General features: G+C 41.7%; 1 protein-coding gene across 2 annotated transcripts; it reads left to right on the forward strand.

Moving 5' to 3' along the window:
- The first annotated feature begins 4,812 nt into the window (after positions 1 to 4,812).
- On the forward strand, positions 4,813 to 27,689 carry ERGIC3 (ERGIC and golgi 3). Of its 2 annotated transcripts, XR_001332240.2 has the most exons (14): positions 4,813 to 4,950; positions 5,067 to 5,137; positions 5,638 to 5,725; positions 5,844 to 5,963; positions 7,222 to 7,315; positions 8,471 to 8,636; positions 10,217 to 10,274; positions 19,843 to 19,874; positions 20,538 to 20,634; positions 22,306 to 22,370; positions 23,173 to 23,309; positions 24,159 to 24,214; positions 26,607 to 26,720; positions 26,797 to 27,689. XR_001332240.2 is itself a non-coding variant. In XM_005534148.3 (13 exons), exons 1-13 carry the CDS (start codon positions 4,863 to 4,865, stop codon positions 26,874 to 26,876), a joined length of 1,152 nt encoding a protein of 383 aa, XP_005534205.1. In that variant the 5' UTR covers positions 4,813 to 4,862; the 3' UTR covers positions 26,877 to 27,689. The 2 variants fall into 2 exon arrangements, 1 of the variants encoding a protein (XP_005534205.1); XM_005534148.3 differs by lacking the exon at positions 26,607 to 26,720.
- The last annotated feature ends 93 nt before the right edge of the window (positions 27,690 to 27,782 follow it).

Consider the following 27,782-nt stretch of genomic DNA (forward strand, 5'->3'; position numbering starts at 1 on the left):
CTCAGTAGTCTCTGGTGAATTCAGTCCCAGCAAAAACTGCAGCCGAGCCAGGGACCAGCCTGGCCCGGCCAGAGCCCGGGGCAAGCCCCGCAGGCCCCATCTCCCGGCCGGGAGCCGCGGCAGGCCCAGCCCAGCACCTGCCCGGGCCGCATGGGCTGCGCAAGGGACGGGAGCCAGCTGGAGCTCTGTTACCTTTCACAGCCAGAAACAAAGAGACAAAGAAATTCTCAGGCTTAGGTCTTAAGGTGGTGGTCACAGGTTGATTTCACTTTTCAATGGTCAAAACTGCTGTCAATTCTTAGAAATGGCCAGTTGTTGGCCGGGAGAAAAATTCCCACCAGCCCCCAGCAGTTTTAACTTCTTTAGGTGTTTCTCTTTGTTTTCTTAAATGCCAATCTATCACAAATTTTAAGTACATTTACTATGTTACTGCTTTTAGATAGGTTCTTCTACTGTAAATATCTTCCATAAATTGTTCTTCTTATAAGGACTCTCATAGTGTTTGGAAGAGAGATATATAGTATTTAGCTAAGAAACTTAATAACTTTAATTATAATTAAATAATTAACTAAATGTATCATTAAATAATTAATTAAATAATTAACTTTATAAGGAGTAGTATTTAAATTATTTAAGAAATATGTCTTTCTGTGATTTTGCTTTATTCGTTTTTTTTAATCTTCCTGTTTTAGCTGCTCTTCATTCTAGTTATGTGTTGTCTTCTTTCTAATATAGTAAGATAGGTATTATGGTGAAGAGCAGGGAGTAACTCAGGCTTAGACTTGGATGAATGTGTTACTGCTGTGGGAAGGAAAGCAGCTAAACCCGTGAAGTTAATGTCAAAAAAGTATTGTTTTATTGAAAGGAGCCTTGGAAGTATTTTTTAATGAGACATTAATTAGATGTCTAAGTAAGAAATCAGAACAATCAAATAATAAATGGAATATCACAAGCAGAAAAAGTGCATCTGTGAGGCTTGAAATGTCATCTGGAAGAGGACAGCATGACAAAGATGATGATGATGATGATGATGATGATGATGATGATGATGATGATGATGATGATGAAGTAAGAGGAGATATCCCCCCTGATCTCTCCTCAAGATTACCATACAAAAACATTGCATGGCAATATTGCTTCACAGAAAAACTGCAAGAAGAAACATGATACACCTGTATCTGAGGAAAGCATAGGCTGAACTCAGCAGAAAGGGGATAAAAGTTTACAGAAACTCCTGAAAGTCTTTGTTTTGCAGGCAAATAATGGTGAATAAATGACTGTTGGTCTCTGATACTGACCAGCATTGCAGTTAGGAATGTTACTTCAACTGCACCCAAGGTGTTGAAGCCTGAACATTTTGGGTCTCTCCTTTGATTCCGTTAATATGTTCTGTAGTTTGTTGTTGTTGCTCTTCTAGAAATAAATTGCCCTTGTTTGTCACACCCCAGCTCTCTTTGAAATTCTTTTGGGCACAGGCAGCGTTTGCAGAGTTTGCAGAGAGCCTGGGACAGGGTTCCTTCTCCCTGTTCCAGACAAGCATTAGAGAATCACTTAAAAAAATCCCCCGGCAAGGGGATCAGTAAAATCCAGAAGTGATATAAAGCACCAGCACGACAAAGTTCATTGGCAAGGTTCACTTTGCTACTGATGAGATGGTTAAGACACACCAACGGAGAAAAAGCAACAATAAACTAAAGCCATCCAAACAATAAACTAAATCTTCATCCAAACAGAAATGAAGTGAGAACTTTCCGTGTGTGTTGAGTACATGTGTGTGTTCAGATGTGTGTGACAAAGGCAATACGGCCAAAAAAGCTTAATAGCACTGAAACTGAACAGGACTTAAATTCACTTTTACCTTACAATTTAACCAAGGAACAACATTTAACAGCAGTTAGCTTATAATAGAACTGTCTGAGATATCCAAGGTACTTAAACACCCAAGAGAGCAGCATTTCTCCCCCCTTTGCCAGAACACAGGCACACGTGTGTGCATGTCATGAATAGAATCTCTCAAGAAATCCACCCCGGTTAAAATACTGTGTTTAGTTATGTACAGTTAATGTTCTTATCCCATTTGTAAACCTTGTTTGTTGTACCCCTTGTTTACTCTGATGGTTATTAGTAATGTTAATTACTTACCAGTTTCTGAAGTGTTTTAAAGGTTCTTATGAGACATTGTTCTCTCCCTTTCCCTTACTTCCCTGCTGCTATGTAACAAAGCTGCTCCCATGGGGGCTGGGCCACACTAGAACAAAGAAACTCCCAGGAAGCTGTGCAACCGAGTAATATGCAAACTAAGGCATGCAGGACACCAAAACAACGAGCTAACAGAGGAATAAAAGGACAAGGAAACACATTCTAGCAAGCTACGATGAAAGATCATCTCCCTGCATCACCTAAGCCTGCTTAGAAACCATCTTCCTGCATCACCATGACCTCAAGAGGACTGGAAAGGACTGACCCCCCTAGACAACAACCCAGACTGTAGGCTTCCTGACTACTCTCATGAGGATGGAAGCCCCAGCTGTGCAGTGTGTGCTGCAAAGCTGAATTGTGCCTCCTCCTTGTAGCTACCAAGTGTGGGAATGGTTGTGGTGCAAGCAACTCCTTGGGCCCCCACCCTGAATTAGCTGAATCCTAATAAAGGCATAACATAGGAGTCTTGTCTCCTGGCCAATTTCTTTCACTCATTAAGGAGTGTCAAGAGCTTTATAAATACACTCAGACAAACATGAGATTTTTTATTTTTTTTTTACAGTAAACCCAAGAATTTAATGAATTTTTAGAGTTACTAGGAAAGGACTGATTAAAGTGGCGTTAGATGTCCCATAAATAATCCAACCCAACCCAACCTACAATTCTGGGAGAATGTGACATTAACTGGCTTTTGCCTGGGACTGTAACCCCCAAAGATGCTGTTTCCCAGTCTGCCCTCAGAGGCAGCCACGTTTGTTCCCGATAGGGGTTCTTCTATTACCACTCTTTTAGGAAAAGAACAGAACATCTGCCAATTTTTATCAATTATAAATGTTATTTTAAGTACATTGAAGTTATTTAAGTTACATTGAAAATTGAAGGGGTGGATTTTTTTTCTTTTCCTGTGAGCTACTCTGGCATTCAGTGATGTAATGCCATAGGCAAAGGATAAGCTCTTACCCTGATATTTTTAAGTGTGTCAAGGCCATATGAGTAAAGAACTTAAAGATATTTCTACTATTCTGGAAGTGTATTGTTGGGGACAGCCTCAGCTTTGTAACTAAAGCAATTACTGTTAATTAAAGTTATGTTTATCACAAGCTTGAACCTAGGTGCTGGTAAACTGCCCCAAAAGTCTGTAAAACAATGTAATCTGGAATTAATACATAAATCTCTTGACTCTCAGCTGCATTATCTTTTTCAAAACCAAGATGATCACAGTTGCACTTCCTTGTGAAATTAGGCATTGCACAGCTGAAAATTCTTTTCTTATAAAAGAAAACAAGTTTTATACTTAAAAAAAGTTAAAAACTTTTTAGACTAATGACTTAATGTCATTAGAACTGATGATATAGAAATTACTTTTAACAGCTCTCTGTATCTGCTTCTGTTCTACAGGTGCTCAAGTGGGCAAGGCCAGGGCTTGAGCAAAGCTGTGTGCTGCAGTTATGTCACACAGCCTCACTTCTGAGTATGTTCCAGGAGAAAGTCTCAGAGTTTCCATCACTCTGGAAATAAGTTTTTATAGTATAATATATATATATATAATATATATAATATATATATAGTATAGTATATTTCAGTATAATTTGAATATTTATATCTCAGCTACTGAGTTGCTTGTCTGACAGTTGCTTGTATAAAACTAAGAGTAAGATTGGAAAATAAATCCATTCACTTATTGATGATATAATTTATTCTAAAAACATCCTTCTATTCTTGCCATTGTAAGTGATTTGGGTATAGGAAAACCCAGCATATTTAGATATATTACATATAGGGTAGTGTTCATAAGATAAGAAAAAAGAATGATGAATATCCCTTGACAGAAGCGGTAATTTAATGTATTTCTTTTATAGACAAATGATGTCATGCTAGTATTCAGTGCAGACCTGTTTCAGATACAATTATTTTCTTGTTTTTATCTTAAACAGAACACCCTATCTGTTTGGTCAGGAGAAGAAAACTATGATTTAGCATAGTTCTCTTGAGTTTTCAAGGAAAAGTTGTCTGTGCTGAAATTTGGGGAAGAATTTGCCAGGTACACTTAATCTCATACATTCTGCTTCTTCCAAATGTTTTGGTACTTTCTGTGACTTTTTGTATTTGTGCATCCTTCTTAAACCTGCTTGTAAAATAAACAAATATTCACTGTTATTTTCTGTGGCTTTTCTGTGATGAGTTACTGGTGGTGCCGGTGGCATTTTTTGGTGTTGAAGATATAAAAAGGCAGACTTGGCTTCCGTCTTCAAAGACACATCTGTCCCTTTGAAATAAGACCGGACAGATAAGCTGCTAAACTGACCTGGAAACATATGAGTGGTAGTCAACTTCTTTATGCCATAAAAGTCCGGCATACTTTCCATACAACTAGATTCTTTGCTTCCCTTTCCCCTTTCCTCCCCCTTTTCTTCCAAAGCACTGGCACTCTGCCGAGACGCTTTGCTTTCCGTATTGTTGTCCTCACAGCCGGCCCAGGGGACAGCTCGACTGCTCTCATAAGGCTGTCAGTGCCCAGCTCTAGCCCTCCTGCAGCTGGAGGTCACAGACGAGACGCGGACCCCGCCCCGGGTAGGGAGAGCTGCTCTCCGCCGGGGGAGGACCCGGGAGCGGGGGCGAGGCCGGCGCCGGAAGGAGGGTTCGGTTCCGGGCCGCGCCGTGTCATGGAGTCGCTGTGGCGGCTGAAGCGGTTCGACGCTTTTCCTAAGACCCTAGAAGATTTTCGGGTCAAGACATGCGGAGGAGCGCTGGGTGAGCGGAGGGGCTGCGGGTGGCCGGGGGACCTTAGCGGGCCGCCTCTGGTCAGCGGCTCGGGGCAGCGGCGGGCGCGTTGCGGCGGGGCTGACTGGTTTTCGTCTCCCCCGCAGTGACGGCTGTTAGCGGGCTCATCATGGTGCTGCTTTTCTTCTCGGAGCTGCAGTACTACCTCACCAAGGAGGTAAGTACCGCCGATGGGGCGGGCCTAGCCCCTCGGTGCTGCCCCCCACTCGCGGTGGGCAGCCCTTCAGGGCGGCCGGTGGGCCCTCGCCTCTGCCCCTGCCGGGGCTACCCAGGCAGCAGCTTCGTCCCTCATAGACCCAAGGTCCGTGGTATTTTTCTCTGCCCTGGCCAGTCGCCACGGCGGTGGGAGCGGGCTGCCCTACCCCGCATGTAGCGTCCCGCCGGGACGGCGCGAAGTCTCGCCGCCTGCGTGCAGCCATGCCATGCCAAGAAGGGAACGCAAGCGCTGAACCCCTGTTCCCTTCCCCCGTTCATAGACCTCCCAGTTATTTAACAGCAATGCAAATGGCATGTGCTGGGCTATGCATGGCAGTGGCTCAGCTGTCTGACAAATCTCTTCTGTCTTAAAAATCAGCCCCTGGGCCACAGCACCAAGGGAAAGAGGCCTTTTGATTTGCTTCAGAGTAAACTGGGACTCTGTTTTTTCTTTGTTCCCAGGTTCATCCAGAATTGTACGTTGACAAATCAAGGGGGGATAAACTGAAGATCAATCTAGATGTTATTTTTCCACATATGCCTTGTGCTTGTGAGTAAGACTTCTGAATGGTGATAATAATTTTCGTCCTTGCCAGGGACTCAGGAGGCTCAGTGTGCCCATTACAAATATACATTTATAGAGAACTTTCTTTGCACATTGGTTTCAGATTTGAGCATTGATGCAATGGATGTAGCAGGAGAGCAGCAGCTGGATGTAGAGCACAATCTGTTTAAACAGCGTTTGGATAAAGCTGGCAATCGTGTAACTCCTGAGGCTGAGAGACATGGTAAGATGCTGTTCTCCCTGTCCTGGGTGGATGCTCTGTTAATCTTTCCATTGTATGCCTGTTTTGAGATTTGTGGAGACAAGTGACAGTTGTAGAGTGTTTAAATGCCACAAAGTCTTGAAGGCCTTGTAGCATGCAGATCTATTAAACTACTCTTATACTCAGTACTTTTGCAAGGAAATCTTTGCCCAGTTCCTCTGAAATTTTGACAAAGACTCATGGATGCATTTGAAGAATAAAGTTGCACAGTTGGTGGTCTTTTGGGATTAGAAATCAAGCAGCTGTTCTTGCAAAATTTGGCTTTGGTTGTACCTTTAAGTCATAGTGGGTGAACGAGTGGGACTTTGTGGTTCAAGGAAAGAGCCTTTCTCCAGGGAAGGCTCCAGTGATTTAAGTCTAAACTTGCTCCTTACTCCATTAACTTTGTGTGTGTTAATGCACACCTGATAAATATATGTGAGTTGATCTATTTGTTTGCAAGCCGTAATAAGTGATCCTTGGCTATATAAACCTCTACTCTAGATTTTTTACATGTTATTACTCATCCTTGTTCTTTGATGTAAACCAGAAGGGATTCTGAAAAAGCATTTCAGTCGCACAGTAATACTGTTCTGACTTTTCCTTTCCAAAACATTAATTACTTATACCCTTTTCTGGGAGTCTAGTTCTGCGTATCAACATGACTAAATTTTTAGCTTTGTACCACTTTAGATTTAATATTTCTGTTGTTGACATTGAAAGGCTAAACTAAGCCAAGAGTTGTTTGCAGTAGGCAGGCACAAGGGTTTCTCCAGTTGTCATTGGAATGTGGTGATAGTGTTCTTACTACTGTGTCACTTAGCAGCCACCACAGGGTATGACTTTACAAATTATTATTATTATTTTCTAGGGAATAAAACTATTCTACATGTTGTGAAGCAAGTCCTGTATCACTCATAATGTCTCACTGGTCTATTCACTGGTCTACTTAAGACATGTTTTAACAAAGCCTTTATCCAAGTAATGTCTGATGCCCTAGCAAGGCTTACAGATAGCCAGTTCTTTCTTTGGAGGCTGTTGTTGAGAGGACAGATACTGTACTCCTTGGACTTACTTCACACCTCAGCAGGCTACATACATACCATTTGAGGTGGGCATTGGGTATAGGATGTGCAACGGCATGTTGTGTGTGGAACAGTCATTATGCATAGAGCAAAACAAGGGTATGAGACAGAGTTTCTAGATGTGTCTCATCGTTTTGAATCCTCTTTTGTCTTAGAGCTGGGAAAAGAAGAAGAAAAAGTGTTTGATCCAAATTTTTTGGATGCTGATCGCTGCGAGAGCTGTTATGGGGCAGAGTCAGAGGACATTCGGTAACCTTTACACCTTTTTCCTATCTTCTTAGCACTTGAATCCAGGTATGTTATATGCATATTTTTTTTCCAAATGTCTGTGAAGGTCTGTGCAATTAAATCCTGCTCTTAGGCATGTGTTCAGTGAGAAAAGCTGTTGTGGTTTGGCTATGCCTCTGGAAGCTGCATTCAAGAAGATGTTGAGAAGATGCATCTGTACGTTGTTTGGATTGTCTACACAACTGTTTAAGCAGTAAAAATTGTATCTCAGCAGACAAGAAATTTTCTGGACTTGTTTGGTGTCCAGATCAGAGGTGTTTAAATTATTTTACTGTTATGTGAGCTATCTTGATGTAAAACTTGGTTATGCCCTAGCCTTGCCTTCTCACTTCTGGTGCTGGCATTGCGTTCTTACTGGAGCAAAGACCAGACATCTATGGCTCACACAAACAACAGACGTCTCTTTGTATTTCTCATTCTGCCTAACAGGAAATCACTGCAGGATGGTATCCATGATAGTCCATATCAGTTCTGGACTAATCTTGCCTATTTTTGGCTCGGTGGTAACTAGGCGTGTCCCATCTGTCAAATTGTGTCCTTTCCCAGAGATGTTTTCATCTCGAGGGATTCATAATTGCTGCCAGCAACAGCAGGAATTTGTTCAACATGTTCAGCAAAACATGAAACCAAGGAAGAAACCTGGTTTTTTTTCTGGTAGCCAAGGTATTATCCACAGGTAGAAAAGTACAAAGAAAGTTTGCAGTTAAAGTCCCCTTTAGCCCAATGTCTTCGCCTAAAAACAGAGGAAAGGAGCAATAGAAACAGGTAGATGCTTTGCTCACATGAAGAAGTTCCAAACTGCTCTTAACTGTGGGACACTGATGTTTTTGTGGCAAATTTTTTTGCCAAGGGCTGCCTTGGCAAAAATGGCCAGGCAGACCCCTCTTCAGACTCCAGTCCTGCATTCAAACAGCATGCATCCTCACCTCCAAACCTCAAAAGGCACATCAAGAAGCTCATGTTCACTCAGGAGCATTACGCCACTTTTCAAGGTCCACTCCCCAACATTTGTGGTTTTGCTTTGTTAAAGAAGGATCTGTCAAGGATTCAAGTCCTGAGCTGGAGCATTTCTTCTTAATGATAAAGATGGTAAGATGGTGCTTGTGCTTTTTGCAGGTGTTGTAATACTTGTGACGATGTCAGAGAAGCATACAGGCGGCGAGGCTGGGCCTTCAAGAACCCAGATAGCATAGAGCAGTGCAAGAGGGAAGGGTTTAGCCAGAAAATGCAAGAGCAGAAGAATGAGGGCTGCCAAGTGTATGGTTTCCTAGAGGTCAACAAGGTGAGAGAGAGCTTTTGATGTGAACCTACTGCATGATGGTGAGGACTGTGAAAAGGCAGAGTTGGGGCATTCCTCTCCTTTTCCAGCTTTAGGTGCTTACAAGACTGTCATAGGATAACCTCTGGGATCAGCAACGTCTTTGTGCTTGTTATGGGGTTCAGGAGGACAGTCAGGAAGAGCCATTGGAAAGAGGCTAATCCTAATTTGTGTTCTGTGGGCTGATAGGAAGTCATGGCAGCTGGAATAGTTTGCCTTTTCCTGCCACCTGGCTACCAAGTCTTTTTACTGAGATTTCTGGAGGAGGAGAGTCACTTCTTTGAGCTTGAAGTTCACCTGCCCTTCTGGTCTTAAGTCAGAGGCCAAAGTGGATGCTGGAGATAGCAGTAACCAACAACTCGCCTGCAGAGGTCTTGGAGAGAGTGAAATGTTATCTTTTTCAGAAAAACAGTGGAAGCAAGGCTATTGGAGTTGGTTGTCAAGGCTGAAAATGCTCAGAGAGGTGGTTTATGCAAGTGAAGTATGAAAATACACAAGATGCCCAGGCACTTTTTTTTTTTTTTTTTTTTTTTTTTTGGAACTTCAAACTCTGTTTTGTTCTTTTTGTGGTTTTTTAAATCCTTGTATATTCTCCCTGGAGACTGCAGTCTTTATTTCTAGAAAGCAGACCTTGTACTCACAAATCCAGACATTGTGATTTGAGCATCATCATAGGTATCAAACTGCTATGGAACCCTCACACACAATATATGATGAGTAGGTAGTTTCCAAGGGTCACACACAATAGATGATGAGTAGGTAGATTCCAAGGGGAATACTGGATGTAGGAATGATCCAAGTGTGAGTGTCACTGAGGAAGTTTCTGGGGCCTTTTTTTAGGCAGTTGGAATTTTGCCCATCTTCATTCTCAACAGGTCTGCAGTTAACATAAGGCATAGGTTTGCCCAGGCATTGAAGATGTAATATAGTATGTGAGCTTGGAACATTCACGTCTTCCAGGGCAGAGTGGATGTGATTTCTAGTAAGTGTCAGGGAGAATTTGCACCTAATACCCATATCCCTTTTGGAGTCCAGGATGAAATGTTACCAGTTTGTCTTTTGCAGATTTTTTGGGGGTTGGGTTGTTTTTAGAGGAGGGTTTGGTAGGTTAAGTGTGTATTTTTGCATGCTCTTATTTTAATGGATGTATTCATTGGATCACTGCTAATTATTGTTACAAGTGTTTTCTTACCCTGTTTACGCTCACTTTCTTCTTTTCTTTGATACTGTTTTGTATTTTCAAGTCAGTTGCCTACTTGAAGTTAATTCCTCCTTCTCATTTTTATGTCCACTAAATAATATGCAAAGAACAGCATTACTGATCCACATCAGTACTTAATTATGGCTTTCAGCATCACTGCCTGTAATGAACATGGGAAATTCATACCTCTCTTAGGATAATGTCTGCTGCTACTGTCACCTGTGAAAATGAGTTGGTTGGTCTATGTTTTGTGTAAACAAAATCTTAAAAATCCAAACACTAGTACAACTGCTTTACTTACATAGACTCAGATCATTTAATGAAAGATTACTCTCTCCTGCAGGTAGCTGGAAATTTCCACTTTGCACCAGGAAAAAGTTTTCAACAGTCTCATGTACATGGTAAAGTATTCTCTTTTCCTGCCTGTTGGACCTTTTGATCTCAAGTGTCTCTGACCATTTTCTTATATCTTTGCATTACTGTCTGTAGTAACAACATCACTGCTTCAGTGGAGAGGATGTTGTTGAAGTTCTGTTACAGAGGTTTAGAGCTATAATGGACAAACAGAAAAGTGGTTTCTAGGTGTACTACCACGTAAGTGTGGAAGGACTTGGCAGAGAATGTTTTTGGGCAGTCTCACAGTTCTGCAAAACATTGCTGCTTTGCAGTAAAACAACCTCAAATAAAGTTTTCAGTCCAGGACCTGACTACCAGTACCTCTGGAAGGTATGTTTTTCTCTATTCATGAATTTCAGAGTAAAATTTAAGTTGTGAAGGACTTCCTTGAGTATATACATACATACATACATAAATAAATAAATATAAATAAATAAATACATATATACATATATACATATATACATATATAGTGTGGCCAGAACAAAATCATGGAATGGTTTGAGTTGGAAGGGACCTTTAAAGATCATGTAGTCCAACCCCCCTGCAGTGAGCAAGGACACCTTCCACTAGAGCAGGTTCCTAAGAGCCCCATCCAGCCTGGCCTTGAATGTTCCTAGGGACTGGGCATCCACCAGCTCTCTGGGAAACCTGTGTAAATGCCTCATCACCTTCAGCATATACAATTTCTTATATCTAGTCTGAATCTGCACTCTTTTGGTTTAAAAACATTACCCTTTGTTCTGGCTTGCACAACAGGAGCTGCTGAGACCACCGCCTTCCCGAGAGCATTGGAAAGGGATATCTTGTAGTGCTAGATACTTGCGTGCCAAGATAGTAAATAGACACCAGTGAAAAAGGATGGGAGGGGTTCTTTCCCCTATATAGTATTCCTATACTATAGTATAGTATTCCTACTGAGTTTATTATCCTTTCTAGAAAGGAACTGGGGACAAATAACAAGCGAGGGTCCAGGTGTTTATACAACCAGGGAATGGTGGAGCATCAGCACCGAAGGCCAATGGGTTGAGGGCAAAGGGGTGGTACAAAAGCGGGGTCAAAGGGTAACAACCAACCAGGGTCCAGGAGCAGAGTGACAGGGAGCAGGAACCAATGGGGAAGACAGGAGCAGGGGACATTCTAGAACTGGGGTGGAGAACAGGGATGACAACTCAGGGGTGGGAACAAAAGGGTAACATAACTCGGATGATATAATTAAAGCTGGTGTACATAAACTCATAAAGAGCATTCCTTAAACAGGGGCTACATTCCAGGGCATCCTACTAACCACCTCTCCTACCAAGTCCTGGGATGCAACGCTAGCTCAGCAGGCCTTATTAGAATGTCTGTTCCCATGTTGTTTTAGCTCCCTTTAGGTATTAGAAGGGGCTCCCAGGTCTGCCCAGAGCCTTCTCTTCTCCAGGCGCTCCCAACCTCTCTCCATAGCAGAAGTGCTCCAGCTCTGGGAGCATCTTTGTGGTCCTCTGGACTCACTCCAGCAGGTCCACATCTCTCCTGTGCTGGGGATCCCAGATTTGGAGGCATCTCTCTAGGTAGGGTCTCACCTAAGTGGAATAGAGGGGGAGAGTCCTCCCCATCACCTGCTGCCCATGTTACTGGGAATTAACCCAATATGCAGATGGCTTCTGGACTGCCAGTGCATATGGCCAGGTCATGTTAAGCTTCTCATCCACTAACACCCCCAATTCCATCTCTCCCGGGCTGCTCTTGACTTGTTCATCCCCAGCCTGTATTGGTATTGGGGGTTGCCGTGACCCAAGTGCTGCACCTTGTACATGGTCATGTTAAACTTTATGAGGTTCACTGGCTCCACTTCTCAAGCTTGTACAGGTTCCTCTGGGTGGCGTCCTGTCCCTCAAGCACGTCAACCTCACTACTCAGGTCGCTATTATCTGCAGAGAGGCTGAGGTGCACTCAATCCCACTGTCAATGCCATTGATGAAGGTATTAAACAGCACTGGTCCTAACATAGACCCCACTTGTTACAGGTCAATCTGTATATTGAGCCATTGACCACTACCCTTTGGATGTGATCATTCAACCAATTCCTTATCCAGTGAAGAGTCCACACATCAAATGTGTATTTTTTCCTTCTGTCACTCGCTCCAATTTAATCTGTCCCGCTGAAATAAAGTTCCAAGGAGAATGTGAATGTGCTTGGTGAAAGTAACAGGTGTATTTAAAGAAAAACAGACAGACTTGAGCACAGAAGAAGCAGTTTTGTACAAACAAGAATAAAAAGAAAAGCCTGGTTTTCTCCACAATATTGATTGCTAATAATCAGTATTAATCAATAATAAATAAGTAAGAAAAAAATAAATCACTTACTGTGGCAAAACCTGCTTTGTGTGCTTAAACTATCGTGACAACAGCAACCTTAATACAATCAGAATCAATTAAGTCATGGCATATATGTTAACAAGAAGCATCTCTGTATTGCATGTCTCTTTAACAGTCAGGAATACAGGCTGGTTGCCTCAGAGCAAGTACTTTGTGTGCAGAGAGGAGAGGATGAGGTCAGGGTAGCTCTCTTAATTCCATGTCCTCCAAAAGTGCTGCACAGCTGAATTAAAAATTTAGTCAGAAAATACAGATAAAACCCAAAAAGGCTGTGTAGTTACTGCCAGCCTCATCCACTAACTTGCTTGTTCCCATTGACTGTATCTGATGGCCTTCTCTTTGTCTGTGGAAAAAGAGTGTGGTTGCTTCCTGGTCTCTCCTTGCCCCTCAGCATGTCATAGGCCTTTCCTGTGCAGGGCTCAGGGCATATATTTCCCTGCTGAAGAGTCACAGCTTATGAAGCTGATCATTTGTGGAAGCCATTCGACCTCTGAGCTTCCTTGCAGGATTCCTCTGAGCCTCTTTCAGTTCAGCTCTGTCTGAAGGTTCCAGACTGCATCCAGAATTAAGGTCCAGGCTAAGCATGAGATGCAGTGGCCTAACGATTTTTTCCATTTGTTCTCTCTTGCTTTCCTAGTTATTTGTAATGTGTGATTTTCCTTTTTACTCAGCCTTTTCCTTGGCAGTGTTTTCATGGCACTAGCCAACAAACAAGGAATTTTTCCAGACCCATAAGGAAAATGGACTGCTCAGAGCATGGTTGTTTCCTTGTACATGACTCACTGTAACCTTTCTTTGTAATCCTTTGGTTTTTTCTCCCTTTAATTACAGATAAAGAATTTGACTAGTATTTGAGGACAGAATTCTGTGAGATATTTCCAGAACTATTATCTCATTTGAATCACAGTTCTAGACAAAAACTTAAGTGCTTGTGGTGTTTGATTCCTTCAGTAAGGTCTGCACTAACATGCAGTCCTGTTAATACACTTAACAGAATGTCACACAGGTTGAATGTCTAAGAGAAGTCTGAATATTCCAAACTGTTGTTCTTGAAAGTCAAATTAACAGTTCACTAAATAATTTTACTAGACCTACTTGATGCAGAACCCTAATGACTGACAAAAAAAAAGTATTTTTGCTTTTCCTTCTATTCCCTACTGATATGAATCAGTAGAGAATATGGGGGTGAAAAATATCAGTTCTGTGGCAAGTTCATTCTACTGCACCATTTTTCTTGCCTCCAGTTGGAGTCTCTACCACGTTTGTACAGCTAATGGTTGGATTTTTATTTTGTGGTGGCATTGAAATACTGAAGCTTGCATATTAGCTTTTCAATTTCTTTGCATTGTTCCTCTCTTCTTATGCTGAGGGTTCCTGTTGTATCATAGATCTCCAGCCACGAAATGGGCATTCCATGCTACTCTACCTGAATATCTTTCCTTTGAAAGGATATTAGCATTTCTCTTTTCTCTCCTACTCTGCTTGTTTTCCCAGTGCATGCTGTTGAGATTAGGTGTTGCACTATCCTTTCTTTTCCTTAGAACTACAGAACTGACATAATTTTTTGCTGAGCCCTTAAATTATTTGCTGAGCCTATAAATCTCCTTTGGAAGGAGCTGTTGATCTTGGCTGCGATTTGAGAAGATTTCCAGGAAGCTAAAAAGGGAGCTATGCCAAGTCATTCTTCTGTGGTTAACAAGGTGGAAAAGGTTGAGGATCCTTGTCTTAAATAATTTTAATATGTCCATGTTGGAGATAATGTTTTGGCAAATGTTTAGCTGCACTGTGCAGCTAAATGTACTTGAGGGAAACCTGCTGACATGTTAGAGCAACTTCTGCCTTTTCAAGTTAGAGGAGAGAATTATCTCACTTAATCTCATTTGTACAATACGTTAGAGAATATCTCCTGAAAATTCATGTTCCAAGTAAGCTGATCTGTGAGTAGTTTGTAGGAACTTTCACAAGGATTAGTAAACCATTGGATTTTTCTAAGGGTAATCATGACAGTTGCAGGTTGAGATGTGGTTTCAAGTCAGTAACATCTGGCAGAGGGCTCAGACTCAGCTTTGCTCATTCCTTCTCTTAGCTGCAACATTTTCTGTGTTGCTCCCTGTCTCATTCCCCTCTTCGCATCTTTATGCCACTTCCATATTCCTTTTACTTTGCTCCTGTAAGATATTTTCTTCCATAAAACTCCTCCCCAGTTTGAAAGGTGGTGTCCTATCTCACCTTGGAGCAATGTGTTTGGGTGGCAGTCTTCAGTTTCTTGGAACCTTCGCATGTTTATTGAGAGAGTCCTGAATGGCCGTAAGTGCTGTTAATCCTCTTTTAGGGGTTAAGGACTGACTTTTGAAGTCCAAGGAGACTCTGTGATTGTTCAGGTCAGAAATGCGGGATGGGAAGAATTCTTCAGATAGACAGCAGTTGTTAAAACTGTGTTACTAAAACCATGAAGAAATCTTGGTTCTATAAAGCAGAGTTCTTGACAAACTTAAGATGTTTAACAGGTATCTTTATTTTGCCTATTAGGAGTGGTTAAGGAAACAACAAAATGTGTTTGTTTCTTCAGAAATAAGAGTCTTTGGTCTTAGCAGACAGTCTTGTAAAGATTGTCTGTTCTTTTTCCTTGTCCTGTTCCTTATCGTAGCAGACTAAATAGCCTGCTGGTTTATGTTAAACTAAACATATATCTGCAACATAGAGTATGTACATATGTGCTTAGCATAATCATCAGTGATCAAGGAGAACTAAACCTGTGGACTGGTGGAAGACTGTTTTAGAAACTGAACTGCTCTATTGCAGTAAATCACTTATTGGAGAGGAGTTTTATAAAAATTACTTAGTTGTGGAAAGCATAGCAGAGCACTCTGGGAACATTTTGTTTTCAATAGCTATAACTATTAATAGGGGTCACACAGAATGTAAATCTAGTGCAGCATGTTAGTTAATGTCTGGTCCTTCTCAAGTGGTGCCCTAGTATTTCTCTGGCAGTGTGCTATTCTTGTAAGTTCTGTCATGCTTGCTAGTACTCAGTACAACTTGACACCTACCAAGACATGTGGCCACACAGATGATAAAGCTGATAAACACCATAATCCCGCAAAGGGTTCTAGGAGCACAGCTACCAGGAGGATCATCCCTCTGCCTTTCTGCATCACTGTGCCGGTCCAGCTGTGGGATGAACCTTACTTTGGAGTTGTTCTGACTGGAAGAATAGCCTCACATAAAGCAAGACTTGCACTTCAGCCTTTTACAGAATCTGAGCTGGCTCATGACTGAAAGGTGGGTGAGGTAGGAATGAGCTGTGGGACCAAAAGCTGGTGGGACAAAGAAAGTTTTATTCCTTTGGTGGTATGAAATCATAGAATATCCTGAGTTAGAAGGGACCCATAAGGATAGTCACGTAGGTCCAGTTTAAATGCAGATGCACCAAAGCCAGGATCTCTGTGGCATTTTGTTATAACTGAAGGTTAGCCTGCTAGAATCTGTACAAAAGGCAGCAAGACTTGGCACTTGACTGGTAGTTAAGCCATGGAACTCTTGACTTAGGTGTAAATAATAGTGCAGCATGAAACAGCCTGGTGTTGCTGGTAACTGTTAAGAAAAATAGCATAGCATAATGCTAAGGCCATTTCTCCTTTCCTTTCCTTGCCCTCTATCACATACACTTCCAGATTTTTATTAGGAATTTTTTTTTAAAAGTTCATTGATACAGTTGTCAGCACAGGCACACAAACCTCTGTGGTGTCACTGTGCTAGTGGCAGTGACAAGTCTGTGGTCCAGACAGAGACATCAAAAGGAATATCTGAAGCCAGTGCAGCTCTGAGAACACAGAACCATTGCCTTAATTGCAAGTATTGCAGCCTTAGTCTCTGCAAAATGGAAGGACTTCTCCCTACATGAGAGCCTTAAGAGGAGTGTAACTTTTCTCTAAAAAATCCTTTTTCTCTGATTCTGCTGCTTTTCTTCTGTATTTTTCTTTCTCTTCATGGATTCCTCAACCTCCTTTGGACTGAGTTCTTTTGGAATCCTCCCTCATGGGGAGCTCTGCTTATCTCAGTTCTTATGATTTGAAGAAAACTCCCGAGCTTGTTAGAATCTCATTTCTCGTATTTATTAGAAGGTCATCACAAAACTTGGTAGGTCTCTCCAGACTAACTGCACAAGCTTTGCAATCTGGTACATTTCTTTCTTCTGATGGTACAACAAGGCCTTGTGGCTCACCCTGTGCTTGAAAGCACAAAATGGCCCCAAATTACACAGTGCTTTTATCTTTATACTTATTCTCACTCAATTAACAATAGACACGTATATTGTTTTTCTTAATGACCCTTCCTTCACCTGTGTGCTGCCCTGCGGCATTTTCTGTCCAATCACTTACTATTACCCAAAAACCTCTAGAAGAAGAATATGAAGAAGAAAGAAGGACAAGAGACAACACCCTAAATCCTCCATCTTGTCTCCTGTTCTTTAAACTAACTCTTTCACCCGGTGACTAAGAAAATTTTGTAATCTACACACTTACACTTTGAGCTATTTCTATCTAACTTTAACAGTTGTTTTCATGTATCACCATGAAAACATGCTCATGAATTTCATATTATATGAAATTCAGTGTTTTTCTGGATCTTAGAACTAAGTATCAGAAACAAGGGCACACACTCTGTAACCCAGACTCCAACAGAGGAGTGCACTTTAGGGTTAGCATTCCCTTTTCTAATTGTACATTCTCTGTTTTGCATGCATATCTCTGGGTTTTGTAAGGATTTTATATAAATACAAGTACAGTTTCTGATGGTTTGCTGAAAAATATTAATTGAAAAAATAAGAGCTCACAGCACACTCAAGTAAATATGCAGGGACACAGGGTGTAGGTGTTTTGGTCAGTTCATCACCTGAGATCTCTGTTTGCTCAGGGAAAGGAGTCTTTCCTCTGCTATGGCATGAATTCCTCCCACAGACAGTCTTCCCAAAACTATTGTGGCATGTCACTCATCCACGGGGTGCAGTCTTTTAAGGACAGGCTGTTCTAATCTGGAGGCGAGGGCTCTCTCTCTCTCTCTATTTGGGACTCCCACTCGATCACAGCTTTCTCTGGCATGAGCATTTTTCCCATGGGCTGCAAGTGGATCTCTGCATCCCCCGTGGATTTCATGCATGACAGGGTGACAATTTGTTTCACCATAGTCCTCACCATGGCTTGCAGAAGAATCTTGCTTTTGACACTTGAAACAACTCCTCCCCCTCTTTTTCCACTGACCTTGGTGTCACCTTGTTGTTCTCTCTCACATACTCTCACTTCTTCCTCTTCTCTGACTAGAAGAAAAATCGCTGCTCGTAGGTGCTCTTGATAACAAGTTCTGCTAATTCAAAGATTCCTACAGGATCCCACAGCTCCAAGAGGTCAATCATGTCTAGGTTCCAGACTGGAGAGTCTCTCACCATCTTTCTGCTGCCAGTTGTGCGGCTCCGCCATCACCGAGCAGGCAGTGGTGGCCACCACAGCACTGGTGCTATTTAACACCTCTCTTCATGGAGGGCACTGGGAAGGAGAAGCTGCTGCCACTGCCCCTGCCCTTCTTCCTGTGGCACAGCTGGCTAGAGGCAGCCAGGCAGGCAAGGCTCTCCACAGGCTGCACTGGGATGGCAGCAGCTGTGGCACCTCGCAACCCCTGGAAAAAGCTGCGTGCATGCTGTTGCCCTGGAAATTGAAGCCTTCTGATAATGTTTTCATAGTTTCAGTTACTTTCCCATGAAAGTTCTATAAACATAAGTTGTTTATCACATTCCTTCTAAGAAACGTCTTTTGATGGATGTTTCTCAAGACCAGTGTGCTTGGGAAGGTGGTAACTTAATTATCCAATCCCTGGTCATTGTCGAGAATATATAAATACTGGAGTCAGAGAATAAAGGCATTGTTTTTTTTCTGTTCTGACACTGAGAGGTGTTCGTGTGAATCATTTCGTGTCCTCTAGCGACACACATGCTGTTTTGATTTTCTTCTGAAGTATGTCATCCAGAGGCATTACCAACCTCTCTAATTGGGCCAGCACCGTGTCCATTTTCAAAGTCATTAGAGATTGGCTCTGTTGGACATAGTGGAAGCTTCTAACAGCCTCTCACAGAAGCTACTCCTGTGGCCCTCCCTCACTTCCAAAAACCAGGCCGTACCAAATCAACACATCAGCTTGTCTTGTGCTAGGCTCTCAAGGGAGCAGCATTTCTAATATTGGTTAATAATGTAGCAACACTTGGTGATCTGACTCCATCACTCCTTAAGTAATAGCCCATGATTGTTGAACTGTGTTTTACTTTGCTAAAGTGGAAAGTGAGCTCATAAATTTACCTGTTAAAATGGCCACAGCCTCTGGCTTCTTTGAGATGACTGTGTGACTTTGGATAAATGTGGTAGGAGTGATACTGAAATGGAGTTGCAACTTATAATTTCATCCTGAGACTGATGCTTCTGGTATTGCATAAAGTCATTTAAGTAGCAAACTAAAAGATGTCCCTTGCCTCCCACTGCCCGTATCTCTGCCAGATCCCTTCTAGGGGTGTGTGGTGCTGCCAGCATTTTCACATTGCTGTATGTGGGAAGACTAAATTCCCCAAATCCCAGTGCTGGTGACAGTCACTGCAGCCCTACCAGTGGTTTGTAAATACTCTGCTCAGGCCATCCCTGCAAAAACTTCTTCTTTCCTGGTATGTTTTCTGGGCAGCAGTAGCAAGGCTCATAGGCAGACTGCTGAGAGTTACTAAGATGATGATGATTTTTAAGGGCACTTGCATGTGATATTAAAGCATGTGCTCTGCTCAGTTGTTAGTTTAGATCTGCCATGCCTCTGTGTTTTACAATAGTGAGAAGAATTATGTGTAGCTAACAGCAAAGCTTTACTTTCTGGCTTCTAGGATCTTGTTTTTGTCCTAGATGAAGAATACATGCAGGTGAGGACTGAATACTTGACCTGAAGTAACCCCAAATTAAATTTACTTTCCTTTGTTCTAGCAGTGGCTCTGTGTCAGGAGCAGTATTACAGGAATTTTATCTATCACACACCCTACTATGCAAGCAAGAGAGAAACCCAGGCAATTTTCTTGCTGTTTTAGATTGTGATGGAAATGAAAGGAGCTCTCTTACTGCTAGAATATGGTAGACAGACATTATTGTTATGACAATGTGAGCTATATTGTTAACTATTCTTTTATTACAGTTCACGATCTGCAGAGCTTCGGACTTGATAATGTAAGTGTTCCTAAGGTAGTGTTCTAGTTCTCTTAGTCTATTTTCCTTCTGGATTTCCCTCCCATTGCCACATTGAGATCCTAGATTGCTGCAGATTTGGCTTCTTGAGTCTAAGCAGAACCTGGGTCCTGCTTTCACAGAGGACTCTGAAATACATTCTGTGACATTTCCATGCTGTTTGGCAAGCCTGTCACTTGGCAAGCCTCTATTGCTGAGCCTGCCTTTCTCCTTAATCCTTGTTTCATAGTTTCTTAAGGTTGATATTGTCACAACTGCTTCTGCATCTGTTGGAGTTTATCTTGTGCTGGGAGGAAAGCAGATGATGTTCAATACCTATTCCTCCAGCAGGAGGAGGCAGCTGATAGCATGTGCTCCTATGGCAGGGAGAGTAGTGGGTGGGAGAGCCTGCTCTGTAGATGGGAGGAAAAGGCACCGAGATCGGAGGATTTCCAACAGAAGGAGAAATTCCTCATCTTGAAATCTCCTATGAATAAAAAAGAGCAAATGTTTTGGAGTTTACTGTCAGGATACACAGAGAAAGGGAGCACCTGTCTATATTCTAGAGCCATGCTCAGGAAAATATACAAATCATGAACTTCAGGCCCCTTACCTTGCCCCTCATGTGCTGTGCAGCTGTTTGAGTTATTAGCATTTCCATTTCAGATCAATGTGACACACTATATCAAACATCTCTCATTTGGAATGGATTATCCAGGCATTGTGAACCCTCTGGATGGGACAGCCGTCATTGCACAGCAAGGTAAAAGCCAGCTGAAAGAAGTCTCTTTTTAAGTGTCTGTATTGATAAGTGTTGGAAGAGAACAGGAGAACAAGAAAGTTTCCAGTTTTAACAAAAACCCTGACAGTGTTATGTGAAATGTGACTCCTCCACCTTGTGCTCTTTCTGGAGCAGCTGTCTCCATTAACCTGGAAGAAATCTGCCAACATGTTTGTATTCTGTGACCTTTCTGAAAGATATCTGTGTTCGGTGTTCATGGATGCACAACAGCAGGTACAGCACGTCATTATTAAAGTCCTACCTCAGATATGGTTCAAGGAGAGTCCTGTCTAACTACTACGTGCAGTGAGAGAGAACCAGAAGCTGCAGGGTCGAGAAAAAAGGCCTAATTGGTAGTTTCTGGAGAGCTGTGGTGTCTGCCTGACCTTGGCATACCCAACAGTAAGAACTGGAAAAGCTACAGTGAAGTTGATATGTTGCTGATCTTTTCTAGATAGCTCCAGATTTGCTGGCTTGAGAATGAAAAACAGTTTTTTCCTCATGGTGCTGCTGTCCATGAGTTTATTTCCACAAGCCTGCTTTTCTATGAAAGGTCCTTTACATGTCACTGCAGTTTTTTTTTTAGATCCACTGAAGTCTGAAAAGTTTGTCTTTGAAAGTAATTGGAGCTGTATGTAGTAATGCTTGGAGAAGGAAGTAATTTCCTTTGAATTGATGATAGCATTGTTAGTCCTACGTGAATCTCTTAAGAGTTTTCTCTTAAAAGTTTTCTACCATTGATTTTGATCCTTTTACCCAAATCAGAGGATGACATTTAAAAACAAGTACAGAAAAATTAAAAGGCGTCATAATGTTCAATACCATTATGATGCTGTAGTTATTCTGTGGAGTAACAAACTATCTGAGTGGGAAGACCTATAGCTGACTGGTAAATTTCTGCATAAGCTCAAGCTTTTCATCCTGAGCCTTAGGAAACCAGTTGGTAAGTTCTTGAAGAATTCATTCTAAAGACATGCTTCAGTAAAGAAGTAGGAGCAGTAGATTGCAGGTCAAATTTATGTTTATTGCAGCTAAAGATACCATATGCAAGAATTACTTCTGCTGTAGAAATGGAAGAATAATCTTCTCTAGGGAATTTCATAGAAAGTAGTTTTTTTCTTGCACTGTATTATCCTTAAGAGAACTGAAGGAACAGGCTGGTCTGAGACAACAGAAGGGATTCTTCTGGTTTTTTCTTCATTAGTCCAGATCTTTCTTTTCATCTGCTGATACAAAAAATACCATGCTTCTACATGAATAAACTGGAATGTTAATTGAAGTTGATATGAGATACTCATTTAGATGAGTATGTTATAGCGCTATGTTGTTAAAAATAAGAAATTTTCCTGGACTAGAATCGAATTTGCAGGAAGTTTTACTGGTAAAGTTATAGCAAGTTTATAGAAGATCTTCCATTTAGTCAAGGCCAAAATGAGTTTTGGTTGGAGCAGAAATGAGATTCACTTTGGCAAAAGGAAGACACATTTCAGACATTAACTTTACTGTCCTTGAAAGCCTGCAGCAGCTGTTGTACAGAAAGATGTTCCCTGACAAGCTGAACAAAAAGTAGTTTGTGTCTACTTGGCCCATCAGTGAAAATCTTCCAGCTTACTGACGGATATTAATTTTGTGTCTCCCTGTCTTTGCTTATAGCTTCCATGATGTTTCAATATTTTGTCAAAGTGGTCCCCACTGTGTATAGGAAAGTAGATGGTGAAGTAAGTACCTTTTTCCCTGTTACTTTGACAAATGAAAGCCTTCACTTTCTCTCACATTCTTGATGCTGACAGTAATGGTGGATCCACATGTGTTGCCAGATGTATACCAGGGGCTGTATTGTACATTCAGTACTTGGAGCCCCCAAGTGTGGAATTTAGTAACTAAACTGGGATATCTTCTTCAGCTTGGATTCTAATTTGTGTCAGATAACTTAGTAGGGATGATAGAACATAATTTCATTTTACAGAATCCTGGTTTAATTGCTCTAAGAATAGGACGAGTATGAACAATGTGTATAATGGCAGGGCACAGAAGAATGCTGGAGGGTGATCTTCATTTATGTGAAAATAGGCTATCTCTGTTTTCTCCACACTTCTGCCTCTGTGTATTGTTTTAATTTTTCTCACTCTTGATGATTTATGGCTTTCTGCCATCAGTGTTGTCTCCTGAAGCATGCTTAGCAGGACTGCATTTTGGTAGATGAAAACACATACTCGGAGTTGAGAGGGACAACTTACGTACGCCATTGTGTTCCAGCAGAGACCAAATAGTCCAGCCTGGGTGTGACGCTTCCCTCATGCTATGGGCTAGCTGCAGCTTTAACTGGCAGCCTATAGTAAAAAGTAACTTGATAGCAAATACCTGATCCTGATAGAACTCTTCATGACTCTTTCTAACCACTAACCAGGCTGTCCACATGGGCAGGGCTACACTGATGTGGTTCCCTGAACTCATGTTTTAGTAGCCTATTTCCTATTCCCTGTTAGCAAAACAATGTTTGCTGTGTTTGTTTCCTGGTAGGTGGTAAGAACTAATCAGTTCTCAGTTACACGACATGAGAAAATAGCGAACGGGCTACTGGGAGACCAGGGTCTGCCTGGTGTCTTTGTGCTGTATGAGCTTTCCCCCATGATGGTGAAGTTGACAGAGAAACACAGGTAAGAGACATTTCATTCTATTTCATTCATCCTTCATTGATTTTGTCATTTTGCATAGCTTGAAACTTCATCCTCACTTAGACATGACAAGGCAAATGCCTGAAATTTATCCAAGCCCCTTCCTAGCCAGTGGAGAGGAAAAGGTGCTCACTGATGCTCTTCCTCTCCATGTGAACCCTGGTTAGGAATTGAGTTTTTTCTGTTACTATGTTAAGTGTTGCAATCCAGTATCAAGATGGAAAAGGAAAGTGGTGCAAGGAGAAATGTGATATAATGGTTCTTGGTTCAGACTTCTTATGGAAAGATTAGATTTACAGAGCAGACCCATTTTACCAGCAGCACCCACACAGTCCAACCGGTTCCATACTTTGCATTTGCTATAGCTTTTCTACATTTTGCAGCCAATATGGAACCTCTTCTCTCTGGGTTAATGGCTGGCATGCAGGGAAAGGGAAGGGGCTGTAGCTGTCCAGTCTTTGAGGTTCATAATGGGAGACAGAAAATGTCTTAAAATGTATTAACGTGTGCTTAGGAATTTAGTTACTGTGTTACGTGACCCTGCTCTGCATTCTCACTGGGTAGTAATGAATAATGTTTTAGGGATTAAAAGCCCATCTTTTAAGTTTACAAATTCAGTACTTCTCTTAGTGCTGCTGACTAAAAGTAACAGTGACAAACTTCATTCTGTAGCCAATAGAGGTTAATTAATTCTTTCATCTGAGAATTGTCAGCTATGAATATTTAGGTAATGCATACTTATATGGTATGATGAACATTATTATAATTATCAGTTAATTGTTATGTACCTGACATTGGTATCTGAGCTTATGCTGGTTGTTCAAATTTTAGGTCCTTTACTCACTTTCTCACTGGAGTTTGTGCCATTGTTGGAGGCATATTTACAGGTATTGCACCTTTCAATCATTTTGCTTTCTAAAGTGTAAACATTTACTATCTTATGCTTTTCCAAAGTTTGCATATCTAGTAATAAATCCCTGTTCGATGAAGAGAGGTGATTTCAGCCTTCAGGAAGCAATGTAGTATGTTCTGCAGAGGCACAGGAGTGGCATCAGACTGTAGTTAGCACTGGAGGCTTACCAGTTGTTATAGATGAAGTAGACCTATTACAGCATTTCATTTCATTAGACCTGTAGACCTGTCATAATATTTCATTTTGGTGCTCTACGGGACATTTTGTTTTCAAACAAAGCTGTTCTTCACAGAACATATCAAAGTGTCTGTACTTTAATTCTTAGCCAGCTTGGGTCTGTAACCAAATAGTTGTTTTCTTGTGGAACCAAAGCCGGTAAAATCTATGAACCCAGGTTGCCATGGGCATATATCAAACTGCTCCTAGACATAGGAGCTCCAGCTAATGTTTTGCAAGGACTAGATGGGGTTTTGTGAGGAGAAGCTGTTCCTGCAGCTCCATCTAAGTATCTGCACTTCACTCTCATTGGTGGCATCTGGAATAGCTCAGCTCTGTGCATGGGAACAGCCTTGGTCCAGCCATGCTCTCCAGGTAATAATCCAGGGTGCTCATAGTCCAAGATGTGGGTGTTAAGGGCCAGCCTGAAGATGTGGTCAGGGACCTGAGAAGCCAGTTTCTGTGTCACATAACACCTGTGTCACATACCTATAACATCATACCTTTATCTGCAAGGTTTTCCCATCATCTGAGGTGTCATAGTGCTCAATTAACCTGATACTGTTAAACAGAATTTCTCTCTGTAATAAATTTTATCCTATTCATCTCCCTGATTTGAAAAGTCATTAAAAAATTACTTTCATGACAAATTCAAGTGCTCTTTAGCACTGACTGGGTTTTACAGCCAATTCGTGTTTGCTGCCATACACCATGCTCAGACTCTCTCTGTTCTAGAGATCAAATCAACTGGTGGCCAATAAGGCAAATTACTTGTACAGCAATAGTGTGGCCAAGAGGACCAGAGCAGTGATGTCCCCTACTGCACACTGGTGATGTGCCTTGAATCCTAGGTTCAGTTCTGGACCCTTCATGGTGAGCAAGACATTGAGGTGCTGCAGTGAATCCAGAGCAGGGGAAGGAGCTGGAATCTAGATCCGATGAGGAGTAGGCAGAACCTAGGTCTGATGAGGAGTATGCAGGGATGCTCAGCCTGGAGAAAAAGAAGCTCAAGAGAGACCTTCTCACTCTCTACAATTACTTGAAAGGAGGTTGTGAAACCAGGTGAGGGTCAGTCTCTTCTTCTAACAGGGACAAGACAAAAGCAAATTGCCTCAAGTTGCACCAGGGAAGGTTTAGAGGTTTTAGGATATTAGGGAAAAAACTTCATCATGGAAAGGGTTGTCCAGCTGTGGCACAGGCTGCCCAGGCAGTGGTAGAGTCACACTCCCTGGAGGAATCTAAAAGACATGTAGATGTGGTTTAGCGGAGGGTTTGGCAGTGCTGGGGACAATTGGACACTAAGATCTTACAAATCTTTCCCAGCCTAGATTATTCTATGCTATTCTGAAGTCACCTCTGTAACAGTGTTCATGTAACAGTATCAAATTGATTCCACAAGTAGAGATAATTTCAGGGTAAAACAACCACACAAGAGTCATCTGAAGTATTACTCAAAGACCAAATATTAAGTCAAATAATTCTATATTATATAGTAATAAACATAGGATTCAATTCCCATTTTAGCTGCAATGCTTTGCAGCTAAAATATCATATTGAAATGTATGTCTTTGTAGAGAGCCAAGTATTCATTTACTTATTCCTTTGGTTGAGGTTTTGAATAAAAGAAAGAATACAAAGCTTTATAAAATCAAATAACTGAAAAAAGGCTCTCTAGCAGCCTTTGTGTACCCTCCCTGGCAGGAGCTCAAGGTTCTTGTCCTGTGAAAACCTTGGTTGTCTGGGGTTTGTGGTAGAGTAGACCCATTCTGAGTTTTTCTGAGGTCACAAACAGGCACTAAATTAATAGGCTTCTTCAGGGCTGGAGAGTTTTGGGCAAAATCCTGCAGAAAGAATTAAAGGCGGTGGTTTGTATTGTTTTGTGTCTGGTGGGTGTACATTGCCATCTCCAATAAAAGGCATCTGTCAAGGGCAGCATATGGTACTTTAAAGGTTGTTGTGAAATGAGCAAGAAATGGGAAACATGCCCTTTGCAAGCTGAGTCAAGACAACAATGTGGCATAAAGCTCTCCACATCAGCTTCCTCTCCAAACTCCTCTCAGTCATCAGTAAACACACATGACTCAGCCTGTCTCTTTTACTTCTGAAAAAGGGATCTTTTCTAGAGAAGCATGATCACCTTTGTCCTGCAGGCTGGGTCTTGTCTGTCCTGAGGAGATGAGGACTTTATTCTGAGCAGCAGCAGCAGCAGCAGCAGAACCTTTTTCTGTGTGGTGGACCTGGGATTCCTTTCCTCTGACAACAGGGTTTGTGTTTTCTTTCCTTGGGAGTTGTTCTCAATTTGAGGCATGTCTGACTCATCTGTTGGTTTTTTCCTTTTAGTTGCAGGTTTCATTGACTCCCTGATCTATCATTCAGCACGTGCCATCCAGAAGAAAATTGAACTTGGGAAGACAACATAAATAAGCAATGGCATTGACCCATTTAAAAACAAACAAACACAATTAAAACAAAAACCAAACCAAACAAACAAAAAAAAAAACAAAGAAAGAAACAAAAAAACCCAAGCCTCCAAGGAGAACTAAATAGGCTCTTTGAAACACAAGTCATCTGTTGAGAGTGCACAGGAGAAGGGGTTTTGAATTTCCAGATGGCCCTAACCACTCATATGTTACTGTGCCCTCATTCTTTGGCCTTAGTCTGTGGATAGAACAACTTGAACCTTGTGGTTATAAAGATTAGTTATCATCTGGCTCTGCAGAACTTACTGTCAAATTCCTTTTGTGTCAGCCCATGTTTGTCCAGTTCTGTTCCCCTTCCCAACAGAGGTGCTGGAGATATTGCATTCTGTTTGCCTCTACGAATAATGCACTGTATTGACAAGAGACCTGTAATGGATTGAAGTTGCTATCAAATAAGCTTTCTAGCAATACCATCAGGGATTTTCAATTTTTCTTTAAAAAGTTTCTGGGTGTGCTAATGCTGTATGTCAGACCTCCATGAAAATGTGCTGAATCCTATCTGTTGCCTTCCAGCCATCCTGGGCTGCACAAGGAGCCTAAGCATTTGGGATGTGCATTCTGTGCTGAGGGATCTCCCAATAGTTCTTCTTATGAAAGATGCAAGTTGATGTTTCGGGGGGAAAAAAAGTGTCTGGAATTCTGACTGATTTTTTAATTGGACTTTCTTAATTTCCCCTTGTATGTTTTCAAATAAAGTCCATCCTCTGTTCTGGTAAGGCATATGGAAGAATAAATTATTTTAATTAATCCTGATACTGAATTGGAAATAAGAATTAAAAGACACATTTCATTGTGGCAAAGTGTGAGGTGCCCCCCACCCAGGGAGGCAAAGATTTAGTTTCAGAT

The sequence above is a fragment of the Pseudopodoces humilis genome, chromosome 19 (genome assembly GCF_049639895.1).
Source record: "Pseudopodoces humilis isolate 2021_Gansu_Grassland_sample_001 chromosome 19, ASM4963989v1, whole genome shotgun sequence".
Taxonomy (NCBI): Eukaryota; Metazoa; Chordata; class Aves; order Passeriformes; family Paridae; genus Pseudopodoces; species Pseudopodoces humilis.